The 20,803-nt window shown below is 47.4% G+C and overlaps 1 protein-coding gene across 5 annotated transcripts in view; it reads right to left on the minus strand.

The window, feature by feature from the left end:
* ARSG (arylsulfatase G) overlaps positions 1 to 20,803 on the minus strand; it is a 151,167-nt gene that overhangs the window by 51,046 nt on the left and 79,318 nt on the right. For 4 of the 5 annotated variants that reach the window (XM_060202625.1, XM_060202623.1, XM_060202622.1 and 1 more), the window contains exons 3-4: positions 20,479 to 20,604; positions 4,958 to 5,145 (exon numbers count right to left, since the gene is read on the minus strand). In XM_060202625.1, the coding sequence (XP_060058608.1) occupies positions 4,958 to 5,145; positions 20,479 to 20,604 (314 nt within the window). The remainder of the gene's footprint in view (positions 1 to 4,957; positions 5,146 to 20,478; positions 20,605 to 20,803) is intronic. The other variant, XM_007524964.3, reaches the window with a different exon arrangement.

Consider the following 20,803-nt stretch of genomic DNA (forward strand, 5'->3'; position numbering starts at 1 on the left):
GGGTCAGGCAGTAGCGCAGCGGGTTAAGCGCACGTGGCGCAAAGCACAAGGACCGGCGTTAAGATTCCTGGTTTGAGCCCCCGGCTCCCCACCTGCAGGGGAGTCACTTCACAGGCGGTGAAGCAGGTCTGCAGGTGTCTGTGTTTCTCTTCCCCTCTCTGTCTTCCCCTCCTCTCTCTATTTCTCTCTGTCCTATCCAACAATGAACGACATCAACAACAACAATAATAACCACAACAAGGCTACAACAACAAGGGCAACAAAAGGGGGGTAAAAATGGCCTCCAGAAGCAGTGGATTCATGGTGCAGGCACTGAGCCCCAGCAATAACCCTGGAGGCAAAAAAATTAAAAAGTAACAGCATTAAACAGCACAAAAGAGAGAAGGGCAAGAGAATGGCTAAGTCAGGAACTTCCTATGACCTCCATAAAATACTAGCTCTATTACAGACAGATGCATTAGAACAAGCTGACAACCCATGAATTAATGGTAAAGAGTTCATCAGTCCCTTTTTGCAACTTCTCTGTAGGTGTAAAGAAAATGTAATAAAAAATAAGAAAGAAAATGATTGGGCATCACGATGTTTAGACTACGCACTACTGGGAAATATGAAACTGTACTGTACTTTTTAAAATTACTTCTAAAATGATAAAAACAGTCTATGTGCAAAATTAGATTGCATGGGAATAGGTGACAGGAGAAAACTGGGGAAACAGGATTGTATGGTAGGTATTTAATAGTAAGAACACATCAGCATGGGCTGAGATTAGAACAAAGAACAAGTGGTATAAATATTCCTTTAGAGGGCAGGGGTAGATAGCATAATGGTTATGCAAAGAAACTCTCATGCCTGAGGCTCCAGAGTCCCAGGTTCAATCCCCTGCACCACCATAAACCAGAGCTGAGCAGTGCTCTGGTAAAATAAATAAATAAATAAATAAATAAAATAAGTAAATATTCCTTTAGTGGGTTTTTAATTTTGCCTGTAAGGGTGTTTATAGGAAATTCATAATTTCAGCATGTGGATAAGCCTATATATTCTCTCCCAGACACACAAAGAGCTTGTCATGTGGAGGGAGGAAATTGCTGTTCATCTGTGATTAGTAGGCAACTTAAGAGTCTAAAGGAAGGAGGTGGGGGGTGAGGGGGCAAGGAGGAACCAGCCCAAGCAGTTCAATCCACCCCCATTAGAGCAGCAGAAAACCTTAGAGCCAGAGAGTCCTTGTACTTTGAGCATCATGGGAAGGCAGGTGAGGGAACTAAGAAGGGTGCTCAGCCCCTGAGGGAGCTTCAGAAAAGGTCTGACAAAGTAACTGCACCCCCAGCATGGGAGCAAGGAATGTTTTTATTATTGTTGTTGTTGTTTATTAGTGACTTAATCAAGATTGGCAAGATCATAAGATAACAGGGTATAATACTATACTATACAGCCCCCACCACCAGAGTTCTGTGTCCCATCCGCTCCATTGGAAACTCCCGTTTACTATTATTATTATCTTTATTTATTGGATAGAGACAACCAGAAATTGAGAAGGATGGGGGAGAGAGGGAGACAGAGAGACACCTGCTTCATCACTAGAGAAGCTTTCCCCCTACAGATGGGGACTGGCAGTTGAACCCCGGTCCTTGCACCTGGTAACTACAGGTGCGCCACTACCTGGCCCTGAAACTTCCCTATTCTTTATCCTTCTGGGAGTCTGGTCCAGAATTCTTTATGGGGTGCAGAAGGTGGAAGGCCTGGCTCCTGCAATTGCTTCTATGCTAGACATGGACATTGGAAAGTCGATCCACACCCCCAGCCTGTTTCTGTTTCTGTTTTTCCCTAGTGGGGCAGGGCTCTGGAGAGGTGAGGTTCCAGGACACTGGTGAGGTCGTCTGCCCAGGGAAGTCAGGATGGAGTCATGGTAGCATCTGCAACTTGGTGGCTGAAAGGCGGGCGGTAAGATATAAAGCAGGACTAATTGTTTAAGGAACAGAAACCCAAAAGTAGGGAGAGAGCAGATGAAAGTAGGGGTCTTTGTGTGGGAGGAAGCTGGGAAGTCTATTTTAGGTATGTTCCAAGGGGTCCATGACTTTAGTCATTTTTACCTGAGCTTAATAACTATCATGCAAGTAGACTAAAAATATTGTCAGGGAATTGATGTCAGAGTTGAGAGTAGGGCTCCACAGCTGGATGAGGGCAGAGTGGCTCCCAAATATGAGGAAAGTATGTAGATACCATTAACCATAAACCCCAATGATCTGACCCGGGGCCCATATCCATATTTAGCACAGGAGCCTGTGCGACCTCTGAGTCCCTGTCAGCCTGAGCTCGCAGTCCCTGGTCACAGCTGGGAACAGTCTAGGCTGCACTCACTGCAGGACCTGCCTTCCTCGAGGGGCAGAGTAGGCTGACCCAGCCTCCCTTCAGAGAGTGGGGCCGTCCCGACCATGGCTGGTCTGCAGTGAGGGCGAGGTCCTGCAAAGGCCCACTGTTCCCTCCTCCTAACTACCGGGCTTTCCCTCTAGGGACGGGGAGTCTCACCATTTAAATGGCCTTCTGGAAAACCATGTCAGGCTCCATGGCAGTAACCTGTCCAGGTTACCAGGGCAGCTCCATGGGACCAATGACACAGCACAGGAACCCTCCCTGCTTGCTCCCTTGCCACCTCTCCTGTGTGTGAAGGGAGGGGGAATCCCACTGGGCTCAGCCTTGGGAAATCAGAGTCACAAACATGGCCGCCTAGGTAAGCTCTGGGGCTCCAGGACCGGCTTCTGGAGAAGAGACCAGCTTGGAGCAAGGCTGGATTGCGCAGACCTGCCTAGATCTGGTCGCCGCTGGCCCCAGGAGAAACCACATTATTCCAGTCTCTTCACTGATGGGGAACTTGGCTTTCTCACCTCCATGAGAGGAAAACAGTCATTCAAAGGCATGGGGGCGGTAGGGGGCAGGGGGAGCTGGGCGGTGGTTCACCACATGGAGCTTACCTGTCATCATACGAAAGGAGGGGTAGGAAGCTTCACGAGTGGTGAAGCAAGGCTGTTGGTGTCTCTCTCTCTATATATATACCCTTCCTTTCTCAATTTATGTCTGTCCTATCATAAGAAAAAAAAAAGGGAGTCGGGTGGTAGCACTGCCGTTAAGCGCAGGTGGCGCAAGGCACGAGGAGTGACCTAAGGATCCCGATTCGAGCCCCCGGCTCCCCAACTGCAGGGGAGTCGCTTCACAGGCCGTGAAGCAGGTCTGCAGGTGTCTGTCTTTCTCTCCCCCTCTCTGCCTTCCCCTCCTCTCTCCATTTCACTCTATCCTATCCAACAACAATGACATCAACCACAATAATAATAACTGCAACAACAATGAAAAACAACAGGAGCAACAAAAGGGAAAATAAATAAAATAAATCAATATAAAAAAATTAAAAGGAAAGGCCACACCCAAAGTAGTGGACTCGTCATCCAGGAACCAAGCCCCAGTGATAACCTTGGTGACAATAAAATAAATAAATAAATAAAATAAAAATCCCAACATGAAGGCTTTGCCCTATTTGATACAAATCAACACTTCACTGGGTGCATGACATATAGTAAATGGGTGTGAAAAACAGTGTTGGCAGTTTGCACTCTCAAAAGAGCTGCCAGCAAAAACTTCCCTTTGTGTGTGTGTGCACATGTGTGTATATGCGTGTGCGTGTGTTTATGTCATGCTGCACATGGAGACAGGTGGGAGGAAGGTGTGTGGTCTTGTGACACAGCCCCATCACCTGGATTTAGGAGTATTTCTTTTATATATATATTTATTCCCTTTTTTTTTGTTGCCCTTGTTGTTTTGTTGTTGTAGTTATTATTGTTGTCATTGATATCATTGTTGGATAGGACAGAGAGAAATGGAGAGAGGAGGGGAGACAGAGGGGGAGAGAAAGATAGACACCTGCAGACCTGCTACACCCCCATGAAGCAATTCCCCTGTAGGTGGGGAGCCGGGGGCTCGAACCGGGATCCTTATGCCGGTCCTTGTGCTTGGTGCCATGTGCACTTAACCCACTGTGCCACTGCCCGACCCCCAGGAAGTTGTATTCTTTACTCTGCATGAAACCCCAGGTTTAAGCCCCAGTACCACATGCAAGCACTGCAAGAGCCCAGGAGAGCTCCTCAGATGGCAAAGCAGTGCTGTGGTATCTCATCCTCTGACATGAAAAGAACAAAAGTCAGGCCAGGAATGGAATTCTACATGTGCAAGGCCCTAGCACCACACCACACACAAACGTGCGCACACACACACACACACACACACACACACACACACTGAACAAAAGAAGTAGACACCACAGTAGCTGTTTTGCCAGAGTAAGTTCATAAACACACAAAGTCAACACACTAAGGCTAGAAAGGCAGAGAGAGTGTGGCCCTTTGGGTGAGCCCATAAAAATAACCACCTATCACTACATTGGCTCTTTGGGAGGAAAATAGGTCTTTCCTGTCTCTTGTAGCTCCTAATGCGGCAAGAAAGAAGAAGGAGAAGGAGAAGAAGTAGAAGAAGAAGAGGAGGCGGAAGAAGGAGAAGAAGGAGGAGGAAGAAGAAGAAGAAGAAAGAAGAAGAGGAAGGAGGAGAAGAAGAGGAAGGAAGAAGAGGAAGAAGGAGGAGGAGGAGAAGGAGAAGAAAGAGAAGAAGAAGGAGGAGAAGGAGGAGGAGGAGGAGGAGAAGGAGAAGAAGAAGGAAGAAGAAGAATAAGAAGAAGAAGAAGAAGGGAGAAGGGAGAAGAAGGGAGAAGGAAGAAGAAGGAGAAGGAGAAGGAGAAGGAGAAGGAGAAGGAGAAGAAGAAGAAGAAGAAGAAGAAGAAGAAGAAGAAGAAGAAGAAGAAGAAGAAGAAGAAATGAGGCATCAGCACAAGAGGGGGCAGCAGGCTGAGGTTACGTGAACACAGCCTGGCCAACACAACGACCGGTGCAGACGGGGGTACTGAGTGGGGGCCCCTCATCACCTATCATCCCGGTGGCATAGCCAGCCCGCTGCAGCACTTCGGCCAAGGTGGTCTCGTTGAGGGGGAGGCCCCCCACAGAGGTGACGGCGAAGTTGTGCGTGACTCCGTTGCGCAGGCCAAGCCGGCCAGTGAGCAGGGAGGCGCGGGAGGGAGAGCAGGTAGAAGCGGCAGCGTGGAAGTCCACAAACCTGCAAGGAGAAGGAGCGTGAGCACAGCCCGCCAGACAAGAGCAAGAACAGCTCTTCAGTCAGTCCCTGGAATTACAGTGCTAGGGCAAAAACAAACAAACAAACAAAAAACTCCAATGATCGGGCCAGCAAGATAGTTCACTTGGGATAGTGTGCTGCTTTGCCATGTACGACCCAGGTTCCACATTCAGTGCTGTGGCTCCTCATCTTCCTTCCTTTCTGTTTATTTATTTATCTTAATGTAGAGAGATACAGAGGGGGCTGGCTGAGGGTTCAAGCCCCTGCTCCCCACCTGCTGGGGTCCACTTTACAAGTGGTGAAGCAGGTCTGTAGGTATGTCCATTTTTCTCTCCCCCTCTCTATCTCCCCTGTTCTTTCAATTTCTTTCTGTCCTATCTAAAAAAAAAAAAATGTGTGTGGAGGGGGGGAACAGCCACTGGGAGCAGTAGATTCATAGTGCTGGCACCAAACCCCAGCAATAACTCTGGTAATGAGAGAGAGAGAGAGAGAGAGAGAGAGAGATTAAAGTACTTCTCAGGGACTTGCGCGGTTAGCACAGCAGGTTAAGCACAGGTGGCACAAAGCGCAAGGACAAGCATAAGGATCCCGGTTCTAGCCCCCATCTCACCACCTGCAGGGGAGTCGCTTGACAAGTGGTGAAGCAGGTCTGCAGGTGTCTGTCTTTCTCTCCCCCTCTCTGTCTTCCCTTCCTCTCTCCATTTCTCTCTGTCCTATCCAACAACACAATAAAAACTACAACTATAAAACAACAAGGGCAACAAAAGGAAATAAAGAAAAAAGAAAAAAAATCCAAATAAATAAATAAATAAAGTACTGCTCAGCCTCTGGCTTGAGGCGGTGCTGGGGACTAAATCTGGGCCCTCAGAGTCTCAGGCTGGAGAGTCTTTGTATAATCAGTATGTCGGGAAATTGTTAAGCCAGCTCCCCTGCTCCACCCTGCATTCCTGATACTATAGCCTATCTACATAATCACTGTTTTGCCTGAAAGATCCCCACCCATTCCATTCCTTTGATGTATCTTCTTTCTACCCTCAAGACCCTCCCCGCCTGCAGGGTAACATTAATCCCACCAGTTAAAACCCTCCCAACAGTTGCTAAGGAAGTTTCTACCTTCCCAGCGCCCTTTTGCCTTTCTCCGCCCCTTTCCTAGCCATTTCCATTTCCAACTTTTCACTTCCAGGTCTGGCCTTTAAAAGTGTTGCTCTCTGATCAATAAAGACATTGCATTGCCACTCTGCCACGAGTTCGAGTCATCTCCCTGGCATCGCTGAGTGAGTAGCAGCCCAGGCTGGCTCCAGTTGAGTTCTCTCCAACCCAGAGAGTACACGCCCGGGAAGAGGCACCCCTACGCTAGCCTGGCAACTATGTTATCTCCTGGCCCAACGTTGTGGTTTCTTTCGCTTTTTACCTCTGCCTCTCTGCTTCTCCATATGTACATAAAAAAAGAAAGAGAAAAGCAATTGTCACCAGGTCTAGGATGGGTAAGAGAAAAGGTGCTCAGGGAGGTTAACGCAACTGATCCAACATAATAACCAGCACAACTAAATCAAAACAATCTACCCCAACGTGATTAGTCAACATCTGCATTCACCCCAGCATCACATTCTCACCCTAGTGTCACTTCAGAGGTCATGACCTGTGGACTGTACCCAGACTTGGGAAAACTCTGAGTCTTTCAGTCAAGGTCAAACAAGGCAAGCTTCGTAGCCACTTCTCAGTCTGGAAGTAGTGTTCTCCCTTTCTCTGTCTATTTACGGCCCTGCTTTTCTGCATCTGTGTTCTTGTGCTGTTTGCAATGGCCTGAGAGCAGACTGCTGAAGGGCTGTCCAGCAGCCCTAAGCACCAGGTGGGGATGTACCTCTTGGGGAACATGCGTGTCAGATATGCCGTACTGGGAAGGAGTCTTTGTCTTCCTGGCTGGGATTTCACTGCGAGAGAATCAATGACATGCTAAATAAAGTGTCTTTAGGGATGGGGAGATAGTCTCATGATTATACAAAGAGACTTCCACGCCTTCTTAGGTTTTGAATCCCCAAGTTCAATCCCCAGCACCACCATAAGCCAAAGTTGAGCAGTGCTCTGGTTAAACACACACACACACACACACACACACACACACAGCCAGAAAAATAGCCCACTTGGGTCATGCACTGGTTTACCACACTCGTGACTGAGATTCGAGCCCAGCCCCTAGTGCATTGACAGAATCTTTGGTGCTGCGGTCTCATTCACTCTCTTCATCTTTCTGTCTCTGTCTAAAAGTAATCACACATAAAACAATGTTCTGGAATAATGACTGGATGAAAATGCTGTGACCACAATTTGAAATATCCAAAACCTGGAAGCAGCTCAGGAGACCAACAACAGTTGAGGGGCTGAGTAAGTTGTGGTCTATATACACAATGGAACACTACTTAGCTATCAAAAATGATGAATTCACTTTTTTTTTTTTTACCTCATCTTGGATGGAGCTTGAAGGAATCATGTGAATTGAGTTCAGCGAGAAAGAGAAGGATGAATATGGGATGATCTCACTCATAGACAGAAGTTGAGACATAAGAACAGAAGGGAAAACACACAGCAGAACTTGGACTGGAGTTGGTGTATTGCACCAAAGTAAAAGACTCTGGGGGGGGGGGGGTTCAGGTCCTGGAACATGATGACAGAGGTGGACCTAGGTGTGTGGGGGTTAGACTGATATGTGGACAACTGAGAAAGGTTACACATGTACCAACTACTGTATTTTACTGTCAACTATAAACTATGAATCGCTGCAATAAAAAAGAAAAAAGTGCTGTGACCAGAGGCACTCCAGAGGCTGGCCCTACACTCCCCTTGAGGTGATGGCACAGTGTTAGCTAACTCAGTGTTCATGGGTGATTGTTTAGACCATAAACCCTGCTCGTGACAAGAACTAACTGCACCCATGACACACTTCCCATTCCCAGTCCTTTCTGAGACACTCACAGAGCCACTGTCTTGCCCTCACAGTGGGTGCGGCTTATTGAAATGCATCTCTGAGAATCCAAGAAGTAGCACTGGTAAACAGCATATCATCAAGTCCCTACAGTGAGCGACAGAGATAAGGGGAAGCGGCCACAGGAGGGCTGTTCCAGAGAGAGAGAATCATTGACTGTGAAGCTTTGGAGAAGGCTTCCCAGAGGAAGTGTGGCACAGTGGTTGAAATCTAAAAGAATCTAAAGAGTTAATCAAAGAGCATGCTTGGAGGAGGGGGAGGGGCAGGGACATATTTTCATTTCTGCAAAAGGAAACAGTGAAAGGCTAATCCAGTCAAATCAATAAAAGGATTCTCAGGAGGGGCAGAAGCGGGCATGTATGGGACGCGGGGTGGGGGGACAAGATAGAACTCCCTGGGATATGTTTGTAGACAGCTTTGACTTTTTAAATCAAGTAAATGTTTTGCTACATTCTAGGAGGAAAAAAAAAATCAGGTCACAAAGGAAAAAACAAGACCTCACAGCAAAAAACAAACTGAAACAAACACCCCCATTATATAACGAAATGCTAATACGGGAAGACACACGTTCAAGCGTTGAAGTGGCACCAGCACAGCCTTCTGGTCCCAGGTCATCAGTGGGGGTGTAATTTAAGGACAAAGGAAAGAACAACAAGGGGAGCTGAAGCCTCACTCCAGGCTGTACTGCTGACAGGAGTCCTATGGTGTGATCTAGGAGCTGTTTCCTGCACACCATAAAGTAAATCATATTTGCGTCCCTGCTTCTTTGCACAGGCAACTCAGGCGAAAGACCAGGGCAGAGGGGATTAAAGTGTTTTAAAGGCACTGCAGGGGTCGGGAGATGATGTACCTGACAGAGCACACAGCTTGCCATCCACGAAGACCCAGGTTTAAGGCTCCAGTGGACCAGCTATCTGTCTATCTGAAGTTAGAGAGAGAGAGAAGGTTGGGGGCCTGGCAGTGGTGCACCTGGTTAAGTGCTCACATTACAGTGCACAAGGTATCAGGTTCAAGCCCCTGGGGCTTCCACCTGCCTATATTTGTATAGATCTGCCCATTTTTTCCCATGTTCCCGTCTTCTCTTCCTTTCCAAGTCACATCTACACCTATTACTACTTCCGAATGTCCTTCCCTTCTTCCTCTTCTTTCTCCAGGTCCTGATAGAATTGGAGTTCAGAGCCCTCTGCAGGCCTTTTCTTTCTCCATCTCCATCTCTCTCTCTCTCTCTCCTTAAAACTTTATTTATTTGGCGTATTGCACCAAAGTAAAAGCCTCTGGGGTGGGGGGGAGAATACAGGTCCTTCAGAGGACCTAGTGGGAGTTGTATTGTTATATGGAAAACTGAGAAGTGTGATGCATGTACAAACTATTGTATTTAATGTCGAATGTAAAACATTAATTCCCCAATAAAGAAATTTAAAAAAAAAAGAAAAAAAACTTGATTTATTATTGAATTGAGACAAAGAGAAATTGAGAGAAGAGGGTGGCTATAGAGAGGAAAAGACAGAGAGACACCTGCAACCCTGCGTCACCACTCGTCACCACTAGTTCACCCACGTCTGCAAGAGAACTGCTGTAGCTTCCAATGGAGGGAGTGGGGATCCAGAACTCTGGTCGTGGGAATGGTTATGCCCCTATTATCTAATAATTTTTTACATTAATATTAAATCACTAATTAATTAAGAAAAAATAATGGTCCGTTAGAAGCACAGGAGCTGGGCTGACACCAGGCTTTGGTGAGTCAAAATAAATAAAAGTACACAGCCACAGAACCCTGAAGTCATCTCTTTCTGGCTGCCAGGGCCTCCTAAGAACTAAAGAAAGTCCTCTGACACGGACAGAATAGTCACCACAGAGGAGATCCAGAAGGCCGAGAAACACATGAAAAAATGCTCCAAGTCTGACTGTCAGAGAAATGCAAATCAAGACAACAACGAGATACCACTTCACTCCTGTGAGAATGTCATACATCAGAAAAGGTAACAGCAGCAAATGCTGGAGAGGTTGTGGGGTCAAAGGAACCCTCCTACACTGCTGCTGGGAATGTCAATTGGTCCAACCTCTGTGGAGAACAGTCTGGAGAACTCTCAGAAAGCTAGAAATGGACTTACCCTGTGACCCTGCAATTCCTCCCCTGGGGATATATCCTAAGGAACCCAACACACCCATCCAAAAAGATCTGTGTACATACATGTTCATAGCAACACAATTTGTAATAGCCAAAACCTGGAAGCAACCCAGGTGTCCAACAAGAGATGGGTGGCTGAGCAAGTTGTGGTCTATATACACAATGGAATACTACTCAGCTGTAAAAAATGGTGACTTCACCGTTTTCAGCCGATCTTGGACAGACCTTGAAAAATTCACGTTAAGTGAAATAAGTCAGAAACAGAAGGATGAATATGGCAGAAGTTGAAAAACAAGATCAGAAAAGAAAACACAAGTAGAACCTGAACTGGAGTTGGCATATGGCACCAAAGTAAAAGACTCTGGGGTGGGTGGGTGGGTGGGGAGAATACAGGTCCAAGAAGGATGACAGAGGACCTGGTGGGGGTTGTATTGTTATGTGGAAAATTGAGAAATGTTATGCATGTACAAACTATTGTATGTACTGTCAAATGTAAAACATTAATTCCCCAATAAAGAAATTTAAAAAATCAGATGTTCCCTTTCTGGGATTAAAAAAAGAAGAAGAAAGAAAGAAAGTCCTCTGAGTCTTTCATGTCCCTAGCTTCTCCTGCCTGGCTACGACCAGCCACCTTCAAACTCTCGCCTTTTACCATGACCTTGCTGTTTGCTGTTTGCAGATGACCCTGGAGGGCAACAAGGAAAATGACAAACTTTCCTAGTGGGACTAGGTGGTAGCACAGCTGGTAGAAAGCACATGTCACAATGCACAAGGAGCTGGGTTCAAGTCCCCTGGCCCCACCTGCTGAGGGGAAGCTTAATGGGTAGTGATGCAGTGCCTCCGGTGTCTCTCTTTCTCCCCCCCTCTACCTTCCCCTCTCCTCTCAATGTCCTCCTCCCCCTCTCTCTAGATGTATATATGTATATATACACATATATAAACATTCTTAATTAATTAATTTTAAAAACCTTCCTAGAAGAGACCAGAAGCAGGTACTCCAACAAATACTTCCACATGCATGTTGATAGCAGCATTATTCAAAATTATACAAAAAGTGACAGGTGTCCACCAGCAGAGGAGTGGAGAAACACTGTCCCCAAGAGCACAGGAGACAATGGGACAGTAATCACCCACTAAAAGGAGGTAAGTACGGCTGCTTGCTAATGAATAACATGGGTGATCTTTGAAAATATGCAAGTTGCAGGCACTAAAGGTCACATATTGCATAAACCCATTGACTTGAAATGTCCAGAGTAAGTAAATCCAGAGACAGAAACCCTGGTGGTTTCCAGGGGCTGGAGAGTGAGGAGGGTGGGAAGAGATTGGAGAAAGGGCAACATATTTCCTTGTGGGAGGAGAAAATGGTTTCCTTTATTTTATTTTTATTTTTTATTTTCATAGAAATGGAGAAGGAATGGGTGATAGAGAGGGAGAAGATTTCCTTGTGGGAGGAGAAAATGGTTTCCTTTATTTTGGTTTCCTTTATTTTATTTTATTTTTTATTTTCATAGAGACAGAGAGAAATGGAGAAGGAAAGGATGATACAGAGGGAGAGACAGAGACACCTGCACTACTGCTTCATGGTTCCTGAAGCATCTCTGTGTCCCCTACCCCCACAGGGAGAGACCAGGGGCTTGAACAGGAGTCCTTGTGCCTGGCGCTGCTGCCAAACCCCCTAAAACATTTTAAAACTCATAGTTGTACATGATGAATATACTGAAAGTCACCAAACTGTGCACTTTAAAATGGTTCATCTGGGGACTGGGGAGATAGTTCAGCAGCAGAGCACTGGACTTGCCTGAGTTTTTCCAGGTTCAATCCTTGGCACTTCTCAGTCCACTGGGTTCCCAGAGCCAGGAGACAAAGGGCCGTGGTCTCAAGGGCCCTCATATTGTTCCCATCTAACCAGCGGTTACTGCGTCTGCTAGTCTCTGCAAGCCTATCTGGAGTTTGCATGGATTTGTGGATTGGTCCCTGCAGACCTCTTCTCCCCCCCTGCCCAGTCTTCCGATCTCATGATAGCACTGTCTCTCACCCATTTCCCTCCCTCCCCCTCCATAACCAACCACAGCACATCCTTGACAGGCTCTACTTCCAAACAGACCCAGAGTCTACCCACTTCTCTCCATCCATCTGCCCACATCCACGCTACACTCGTCTTGCACCAGACCACCTCCAGATCTTCCTAGGGCTGCCATGTTGTCTGACACCGTTCACTCTGTGACCTGGGTTTAAGCAGTAAGACCGAGTACCAGCAGCATGAGGTAGCCCTGCCCTACCTGCCCCCTTCCCCTGTTTTCCACAAGGTAGTCAAAGTCCATTTTCTATTGTCCCTGGCGAAACCCCAACCCCCAATGGGTTTTAGCTGGAATCGAGGAACATCAAAGCCATCACTAGGATCTACAAGCCCTCCCTCCATCTGCCTTTGCCTGGCCAGGGGCCAGAGTACACAGATCAGATTTCTTAAGATTTTTTTAATACTTATGTATTTATTTTTGTTGCCTTTGCTGTTTTATTGTTGTAGTTATTATTGATGTTGTTGATGTCATTGTTGTCGGATAGGACAAAGAGAAATGGAGAGAGGGGAAGAGAGGGAGAGATAAAGATAAGACACCTGCAGACCTGCTTCACTACTTGTAAAGCGACCCCCCTGCAGGTGGGGAGCCGGGGGCTCGAACTGGGATCCTTAAGCTGATCCTTACGATTTGCGCCACCTGTGCTTAACCTGCTACGCTACCGCCCAACTCCCGGGTCCTAGGCTTTCTAAGATGGGGTTTACTCTCAGTCTCAAAGGCAGCCAGGTGGGGTGCAGGGCAACCAGAGGCTCCAGGTCTATCATTCAGGGGCTCTGTCCATGCTCTGCGGAATGCCAGGGAAATGGACTCCTAGACACAAGGCGAGAGCCAACACCATGGAGTTCATGCAGACGCTGAGTGGAGTAGGTGTTGGGGGGCCTCACCCAACTGCCAGGAGCCTCAGTGGACTTCGTTCCTTGGACAAGGGCACAAATGCCAGGCGTTTCCAGTGCAACCACACATGGGGAAAAAAACGGGTGTACTTAATGCCTAGGAGATCTAGGATTCCCACCCAACATTTCTCAGATCCTCCCCCTCCCCCCAATCACGTCACCCAACTTGTTCTCCCTTGAATGTACCAAGCTCATTCCTGCCTCGGGCCCACTGGATGTCTCCCGACTTAGAACATTCCATTTTGGTCTCCACATGGCTGGTCCTCTCTTATCAGCTGGGTCTCAGTGCACATTCCACCTTTTCTGACCTACTCACTCTCCACCACCTCACTGTCCTCTTTTGTCCCTGTCCTCACCGTGTTTGAGACCTGCCTCCTCTCTCGCTGTCCAGATGCCTCCTCTGGAATAGAGTGGCTGCACGCTCCCACCATGGGCCCCGGGGTCTGGCTCCAGGCACCAGAAGATGGGACTCCCTGTCCGGTGGAATAGCCCTGGTCTGCGTGGGTGCTGGTTTGCACGACTGGCTTCCTGTGGATAGGCACCGCCTCTGCAGCTGACTGTGCAGACACTGTGACTCTTGGACATTTCTCCCCTGATTCATCTTTTTGCCTCATGCATGTCACCTGTCACCCAAAAGCCTTCATCTCTGAGCCACTAGTTAAACTCAAGCAGCACAACACAGCTAGCTAAGGGAGCGTAAAGAAAGGAACAAACCACATCCCTTTCCACCGCAAAGTTCACTCACAGGTAGGAGTGTCGACGTACTTGTGCGTAACAGGACAAAATAAGACCAGCTCCATCAGATATACACAGAGGATGTGCTCTGGGAGGTCGACAGATAAAGAAAATGAAGGCACGGGCAGAGAGGCTGAGTTCAAATCCAGACTCGGCTTCCTCTCATCGGAAATGAGGCAGGTAATTCGGTCTAAGTCTTGGGATCATCTGTGAAATAAGCACAAGCATACCTACCTCAAATGCTTTATCTGCTTCGATGGGACGGACAGAAGCACTCAACAAAGCATTAAGTACGGAGTAGGTGTGTATGCCCGCAATCCTCAGTGTGATGGCTGTCGCCAAGAGCAAACTGGGGAGAGACAGATTTGCCAGGAGACCAACAAGCTGGCCATGAATGGGTGGAATTCCAGGGATGAGTGACACTCAGCTGCTACTGGTGGCACATGGCACCCTATTCACTGCTGCATGAACGTCACAGACCACCCCACCTCAACAGGCAACAATCCTTGCTCGGTGCCCTCCTTCCAAGAGGTGAGGTATATGCTGGGGTGGGGGTAGAGAGCATCATGGCTATGCAAAGAGACACTCATGTCTCATGCTCTAAGGTCCCAGGCTCAATCCCCCACACCTCCATAAGCCAGAGCTGAGCAGTGATCTGGAAAAAAAAGAAAAGAAATTCAAACCGAGACCCTGTGTCCACCTCCCTCACAATCAAACCGCCAAGAAATTGAGGGGTCACCTCCAAGTCTCGCTACCTCCTTCAATCCGATTCCAAAGGATCAAAGTCATTCCTGCACCCACATCACTGTGGTGACCTTCATTATAAAAATCTTTTAATTATTTATGATTTCTCTCTAGACAGAGAGAAGCTGAGAGACAGGGAGATAGAGGGAAAGAGGCAGAGAGACATCTGCAGGCCTGCTTCACCGCTCATGAAGCTTTCCCCCCTGAAGGTGGGGTCAGGAATTTGAACCAGGTGCATTACTGCCTGGCCTCCCTTTTTAATATAAATATATTTTTATTCATTTATTATTGGATAGAGATAAAGAGAAATTGAGAAGAGAGGGGGAGATAAGAGAGGAAAAGAGAGGGGGCCAGGCAGTGGTGCACCTGTTAAGCATACATATCACCAAGCACAAGGATCTGGGTTTGAGCCCCGGCTCTCAACCAATAGGGTAGATGCTTCACAAGTCTTGAAGCAGGTCTGCAGGTGTCTTTCTCTCTCCGTTTCTATCTTCTGCCCCTCTCAATTTCTCTTTGACACTTTCAGCCCTGCTTCACCACTCATGAAGCTTTCCCCCCCGTAGGGGACCAAGGGCTTGAACCCAGGCCCTTGCACACTGTAATGTGTGAGGCAGCGAGACACCTGCAGCCTTGCTTCGCCGCTCGTGAAGGCTTCCCATGCAGGCTTTGGTGACCTCCTGAGATGCCAGAACTGAGTCACACCAGTGCACTGATGGGCAATGCCACGCCGTGAACCAGGACTTGAGTGACTTCCTTTTCCTTGGCCACCATAGTCCAGAGACACAACTCTGCTCTTCAGCTTCTGAGCCACTGCTGCCTGCAATGCGGGAACTGTGTCCCCCATGAGTCATGTTGAATGTTCATACCTCAACATGGGGCTCTGCTGGAAAGCCGCCATTTGAGTCCTTACCCCAGTGCGCCAGGGCCCCTTCTAGAGGGAGAGGGACAGAGAGGAGAGCGCCGTGTGACAGCACAGAAGTGAGGACAGGAGTGGCTGGTGCTTCAGAAGTTGGAAGAAGCAAGGAAGACATGTCCCTGAGAACTTCCTATGGAGCAAATGAACATGGCTCTAGAAACATCCCAATCTGAACTTCCAGCTCACAGAACCATGAGAGAAGCCACTTTTGTTGTTCTAAGCTAGCCAGTGTGGAGGACTCTGTCAGACCAGCTCAAGGAAGTAAATCCACAGCCCTGCAGATCCCTGGAGCTCAGCCCAACAGGACTTTGTTCCTGGAACATCTCACATCCCTCCCTCCCTCTCTCACACCCCACAAATAATACTCAGCCTAACACACAGGCTAGACTGTGTCTTCAGCCCAGAAGGCTATGTCCCTTCTAGATGTTGCTCAGCCATCAAAACCCACCCGAGGGAAGGAGACTTGAGTGACTTCTGACATCTCTTTGCAGTCCCTTCGTGTCTGAAAGCAGACACGCGTCTGACAATTTAAGAGCACTAGCCAGGAGGGTCATAGGGCTGAGTTTTTCCTATGTGCATCCAGTCTTTCATCACCCAGCCCTTCCAGGGGACTCTTGAGGGGGAGGGGGTCCTGCTGATTTCTGTTTCCTGTTTCCAAGATAAGCACCTAAGACTCCAGTAAGGACCGATCAGTCCTTATGAGAAGTAAGGTTACGATTAGAGATTCTCCACCCTTTGGAGAATCCTAACCTCCGGTCCTCAACAAGAACACCCATGAACCCATGACCCCAGCAGGATTATTCAGAACTGAACCTGGAACCTTCTGAGCCAGTGTGAATCTGTCTGGCTAAAAAAAGACTGAGGCCTGACCTCCCCCTTGAATCTCAAATTATCAGGATCACTCTGTAACTCTGGGGGGGGGGTGGACATTTCCCTCCATATTTAAGAGTCAGAACTGGCTCCTAAGTCCAGAAGGAAGTCTGAGTCTTTCCAGAGGCGAGTGTGTGAACCATGGCTGTGCCCTTCTGTGCTCAGGCTGCTTGAGGAGGGTTTCTGTTGTTAACAACCAGAGAGTCCTGGCTGTCATGCTGTATGTGACAAGGACACAGACTTTAAGAGTAAACAAGATAAATCCTTGCCGTCAAGTTGCTCACAGTACAGTGAGGGGAATGAGTAACTCTAGGACATGGGAGAACTCCAAGAACAGCGTGCACAGGATGTTCTGAAAGTCTATTTAAAGTGTGTATAAATAAGTATTGGAGAAGCACTTCTCAAAAGAAGTAACATATACAAGTCATGGATTGTCAGACAAATGCAAATAAAGACAACAAGGAGAGACCACTTCACTCCTGTGAGTATGTCACACATCAGAAAAGGTAGCAGCAACAAATGCTGGAGAGGTTGTGAAGACAAAGGAACCCTCCTGCACTGTTGGTGGGAATGTCAATGGGTCCAACCCCTGTGGAGAACAGTCTGGAGAACTCTCAGAAAGCTAGAAATGGACCTACCCTATGATCCTGCAACTTCTCTCGTGGGGATAGATCCTAAGGAAGCAAATACGCCCATCCAAAAAGATCTGTGTACATACATGTTCATAGCAGCACAGTCTGTAATAGCCAAAACCTGGAAGCAACCCAGGAGTTCAACAGCAGATGAGTGGCTGAGCAAATTGTGCTCTAGATACACAATGTACTCAGCTATTAGAAATTATAAAGTCACCTTCTCTTCATCTTGGATGGAGCTTGAAGGAATCACATGAAGTGAGATAAGCCAGAAAGAGAAGGGTGAATATGGGATGATCCCACTGTTAGCTAGAAGTTGAGAAATAATAAGAACAGAAGGGAAAACACAAAGCAGAACTTGGAGTTGGTGTATTGCACCCAAGTAAAAGACTCTGGGGTGGGGGTGGGGTGTTCAGGTCCTGGAACATGATGGCGGAGGAGGACCTAGGTGGGGGGTGGGTTAGACTGTTATGTGGAAAACTGAGAAATGTTACACATTTACTAACTACTGTATTTTACTGTCGACTGTAAACCATTAGTCCTCCCAATAAAGAAAAAAAATAACATGTAAATTGAGACCTAAATATGACCAGCTATGAAATGAATGTCTATGTTATTCCAATAATAGATATCATTTATTAATTGACTACCACCTTAATCATATGACACACAGTATTTCTAATCATCACAATTCACACTTTACAAGTAAGGGAAGTGAGATAAAAGTTAAAAAATACTACCATGATGCCAGCCTGACTTTCATGGGTAGACAACCTCACCATTGTGTCCTGAAACCCCCACATCCCCAGAGCCCTACTCCACTAGGGAAAGGTAGAGACAGGCTGGGGGTGTGGATTCATCTGTCAATGCCCATGTCCAGCGGAGAAGAGATTACAGAAACCACAACTCCCACCTTCTGCACCCCATAATGATCCTGGGTCCATGTTCCCAGAGGGATAAAGAATAGGGAAGCTTCCGATGGAGGGGATGTGACACAGAACTCTGGTGGTGGGAATTATGTGGAATTGTACCCCTATTAACCCACAGTCTTGTCAATCATTATTAAATCACTAGTAATAATAATAATGATAATAATAAAGAAGTTGAAAAATAAGAAAACACAAAGCAGAACTTGGACTGGAGTTGCTGTATTACACCAAAGTAAAAGACTCTGGGCTCAGTGGGAGGGTTCAGGTCCTGGAACATGGTGGCAGAGGGGGACCTAGAGAGGGCTGCTATGTGGAAAACTGAGAAATGTCACACATGTACCAACTATTGTATTTTCCTATTGATTGTAAACCATTAATTCCCAATATAGAAAAAAGAGTTAAAACAGAGGCAAGGTAGAGAGTTTCTGTCACTTTCCCAGGACCGTCCTGCTGGTAATGGCACACATACATCTCACTGTCCAATCCCTGTGTGATCTACTAAGTTAGGTCCCTTTCCTTTCAAAACAGAACTGGAACTCGAGCTAGGTCTATTCATCTAAATGACCCTGTCTTTCCCATTCCTGTCCTCTCTGAGAGCAGGCTGGCTGGAGCTGGGCTTGTCCACAAGTGGAGTTACTAGTCACTAGGTCACCTTCTCAAGAGTGGGTGGGTCTCAAGACATATTCCAGATAGCACCAACTCCAAGGGTCTGACTCACCTCCACGCAAACCACGTGAGCCCACAAGAGAGAATGTTCATTTCCCAACTACTTCCAAGAATGGGCACAGGGCCAGAGTGTCGACATACATTTCACAGAAATTACCGACATCTCGTGTTTGCCTGGGGGTGGGAGGGACGGGCTGGCATTAATTCATGCTAAGGAAATTCAGAGATCACAGAAAACGTCCTTCAGCTTGCTAAGTTTAGGAGATTCTTGTCCAATGTGGACTGAGTTTTTCCTGAGGGCCTGGGATACCGGGAAGCTAAGACTGTCGTTTCTTTTTCTCTGGTATCAAGGTCTTGAATGTTTGTGCCCACTCCAAAGTCCCTATGCTAGATAGATAGAGCCCTGATCCTCAGTGTGATGGTGTCTGGGGGTAGGATATGAATTAGATGAGGTTCCAAGCGCAGGAGCTCCAAGATGGAATTAATGTCCCTGTGAGGAGAGGAAGAGAGATTAGCCCCGCCCCCGCCTGTGGGGACACAGTAAGAAGACAGACACCCAGCAGCCAGAAGGAGGATCCTCAGTGGGAACTGACTGGACCTGGCACTCGCCAGTCTCCAGAACTTGATAAATCAGTGTTGCCCGAGCTCCTCAGTTTAGAGCATCTGATGCGTCAGTCAGCAGCCCACACTGACTAACATGCCTAGGCAGAGGGGGACTGAGGACTCCACTGAGGAGTGCTCACCTCAGGGCTGGCTTTTCTTCCCTTCCTTCCTTCCTTCCTTCCTTCCTTCCTTCCTTCCTTCCTTCCTTCCTTCCTTCCTTTCTTTCTTTTTCTTTCTTCCTTCCTTTCTTTCTTTCTTTCAATCGGGGGGTTAGTCATTTACAGTATGGCTGTTCACATATGGACAGATCAAACACCTCATCACCCTCTTCACTCCCTTCTAGTCCTTCCCTCCTCAGAATCTTCATTTTGGTGCACTTTTAATGTTTTTTTTAATTATCTGTATTTATTTGATAAAGATAGCCAGAAATCAAGAAGGTAGGGTTAAGTAGGGAGGAAGAGAAAAAGATAGACACCTGCAGCCCTGCTGTACCACTCGCAAAGCAGGTGAGGACCAGGAAGTGGAACTCCGGCCCCTGTGCACTGCAGCATGTGCACCAACCAGGTGCGCCACCCACCCACCCCTTTTTTTTTTTTGGCTCCATTTTTCTCAGTGCCTGCACTACGAATCCACTGCTCCTGTTGGCCATCTTATTTTCCATTTTATTGGATAGGACAGAGAGAAACTGAGAGGGGAGGGGAAGAAGGGGTAGGGGAGAGAAAGACAGACACCTGTAGCCCTGCTTCACGGCCTGTGAAGCGACCTCCCTGCAGGTGGGGAGCTGGGGGCTCGAACCGGGATCCTTACGCCGGTCCTTGTGTTCTGTATTATGTGTGTTTAACCCAGTGTGCCACCACCAGACCCCCCACCACCATTTTTTTTTCAATTTTTCTGTTTTAATTCTTACCCTTACCATGTCCCTCCTTGACCAAGCTAGTGCCATCATCTCAGGTACAGTAAAAATGCCTGCCTCTCCCTCTCTCTCTTCCTTTTTCCCCTTTACTGGGCAGTTAGAGGATTACAGTATAGCTGCCGAAACACAGGTACAATTTCTCACCCCCTTGCAACAGGTGTCTGCAGAGCACCCTCACCAGCATGCACCACAACCCCAAAGCCCCTCCAGTCACCCTCAGAAGGAAATCACATTTCTACAGTAAGAAGTGCCTTTGAGTTTCTTCCCGGCTTAGAGGCTCCATGATGGTGGGGCTTAGAGTTGCCATTCCAGCTCCAAGCAGAGAGCCTTGGTGGGGTGGAGGTATGCCAGCAAGATCTGTGAGTGAACAAACAAAACTTAGAAAGTGGGGTTGTCTGCTCAGGAACACACACACACACACACACACACACACACACACACACACACATCCATTTCTCACATAATCACTTAAGCGGATACTTTCTGCGTTCAATTCTTTCCCCGCTGTGTGTTAAAGTTCATAGCTCGATTCTCAGAAACAGTCCTCTTTTTTCTC

Source organism: Erinaceus europaeus, chromosome 12 (genome assembly GCF_950295315.1).
Source record: "Erinaceus europaeus chromosome 12, mEriEur2.1, whole genome shotgun sequence".
Taxonomy (NCBI): Eukaryota; Metazoa; Chordata; class Mammalia; order Eulipotyphla; family Erinaceidae; genus Erinaceus; species Erinaceus europaeus.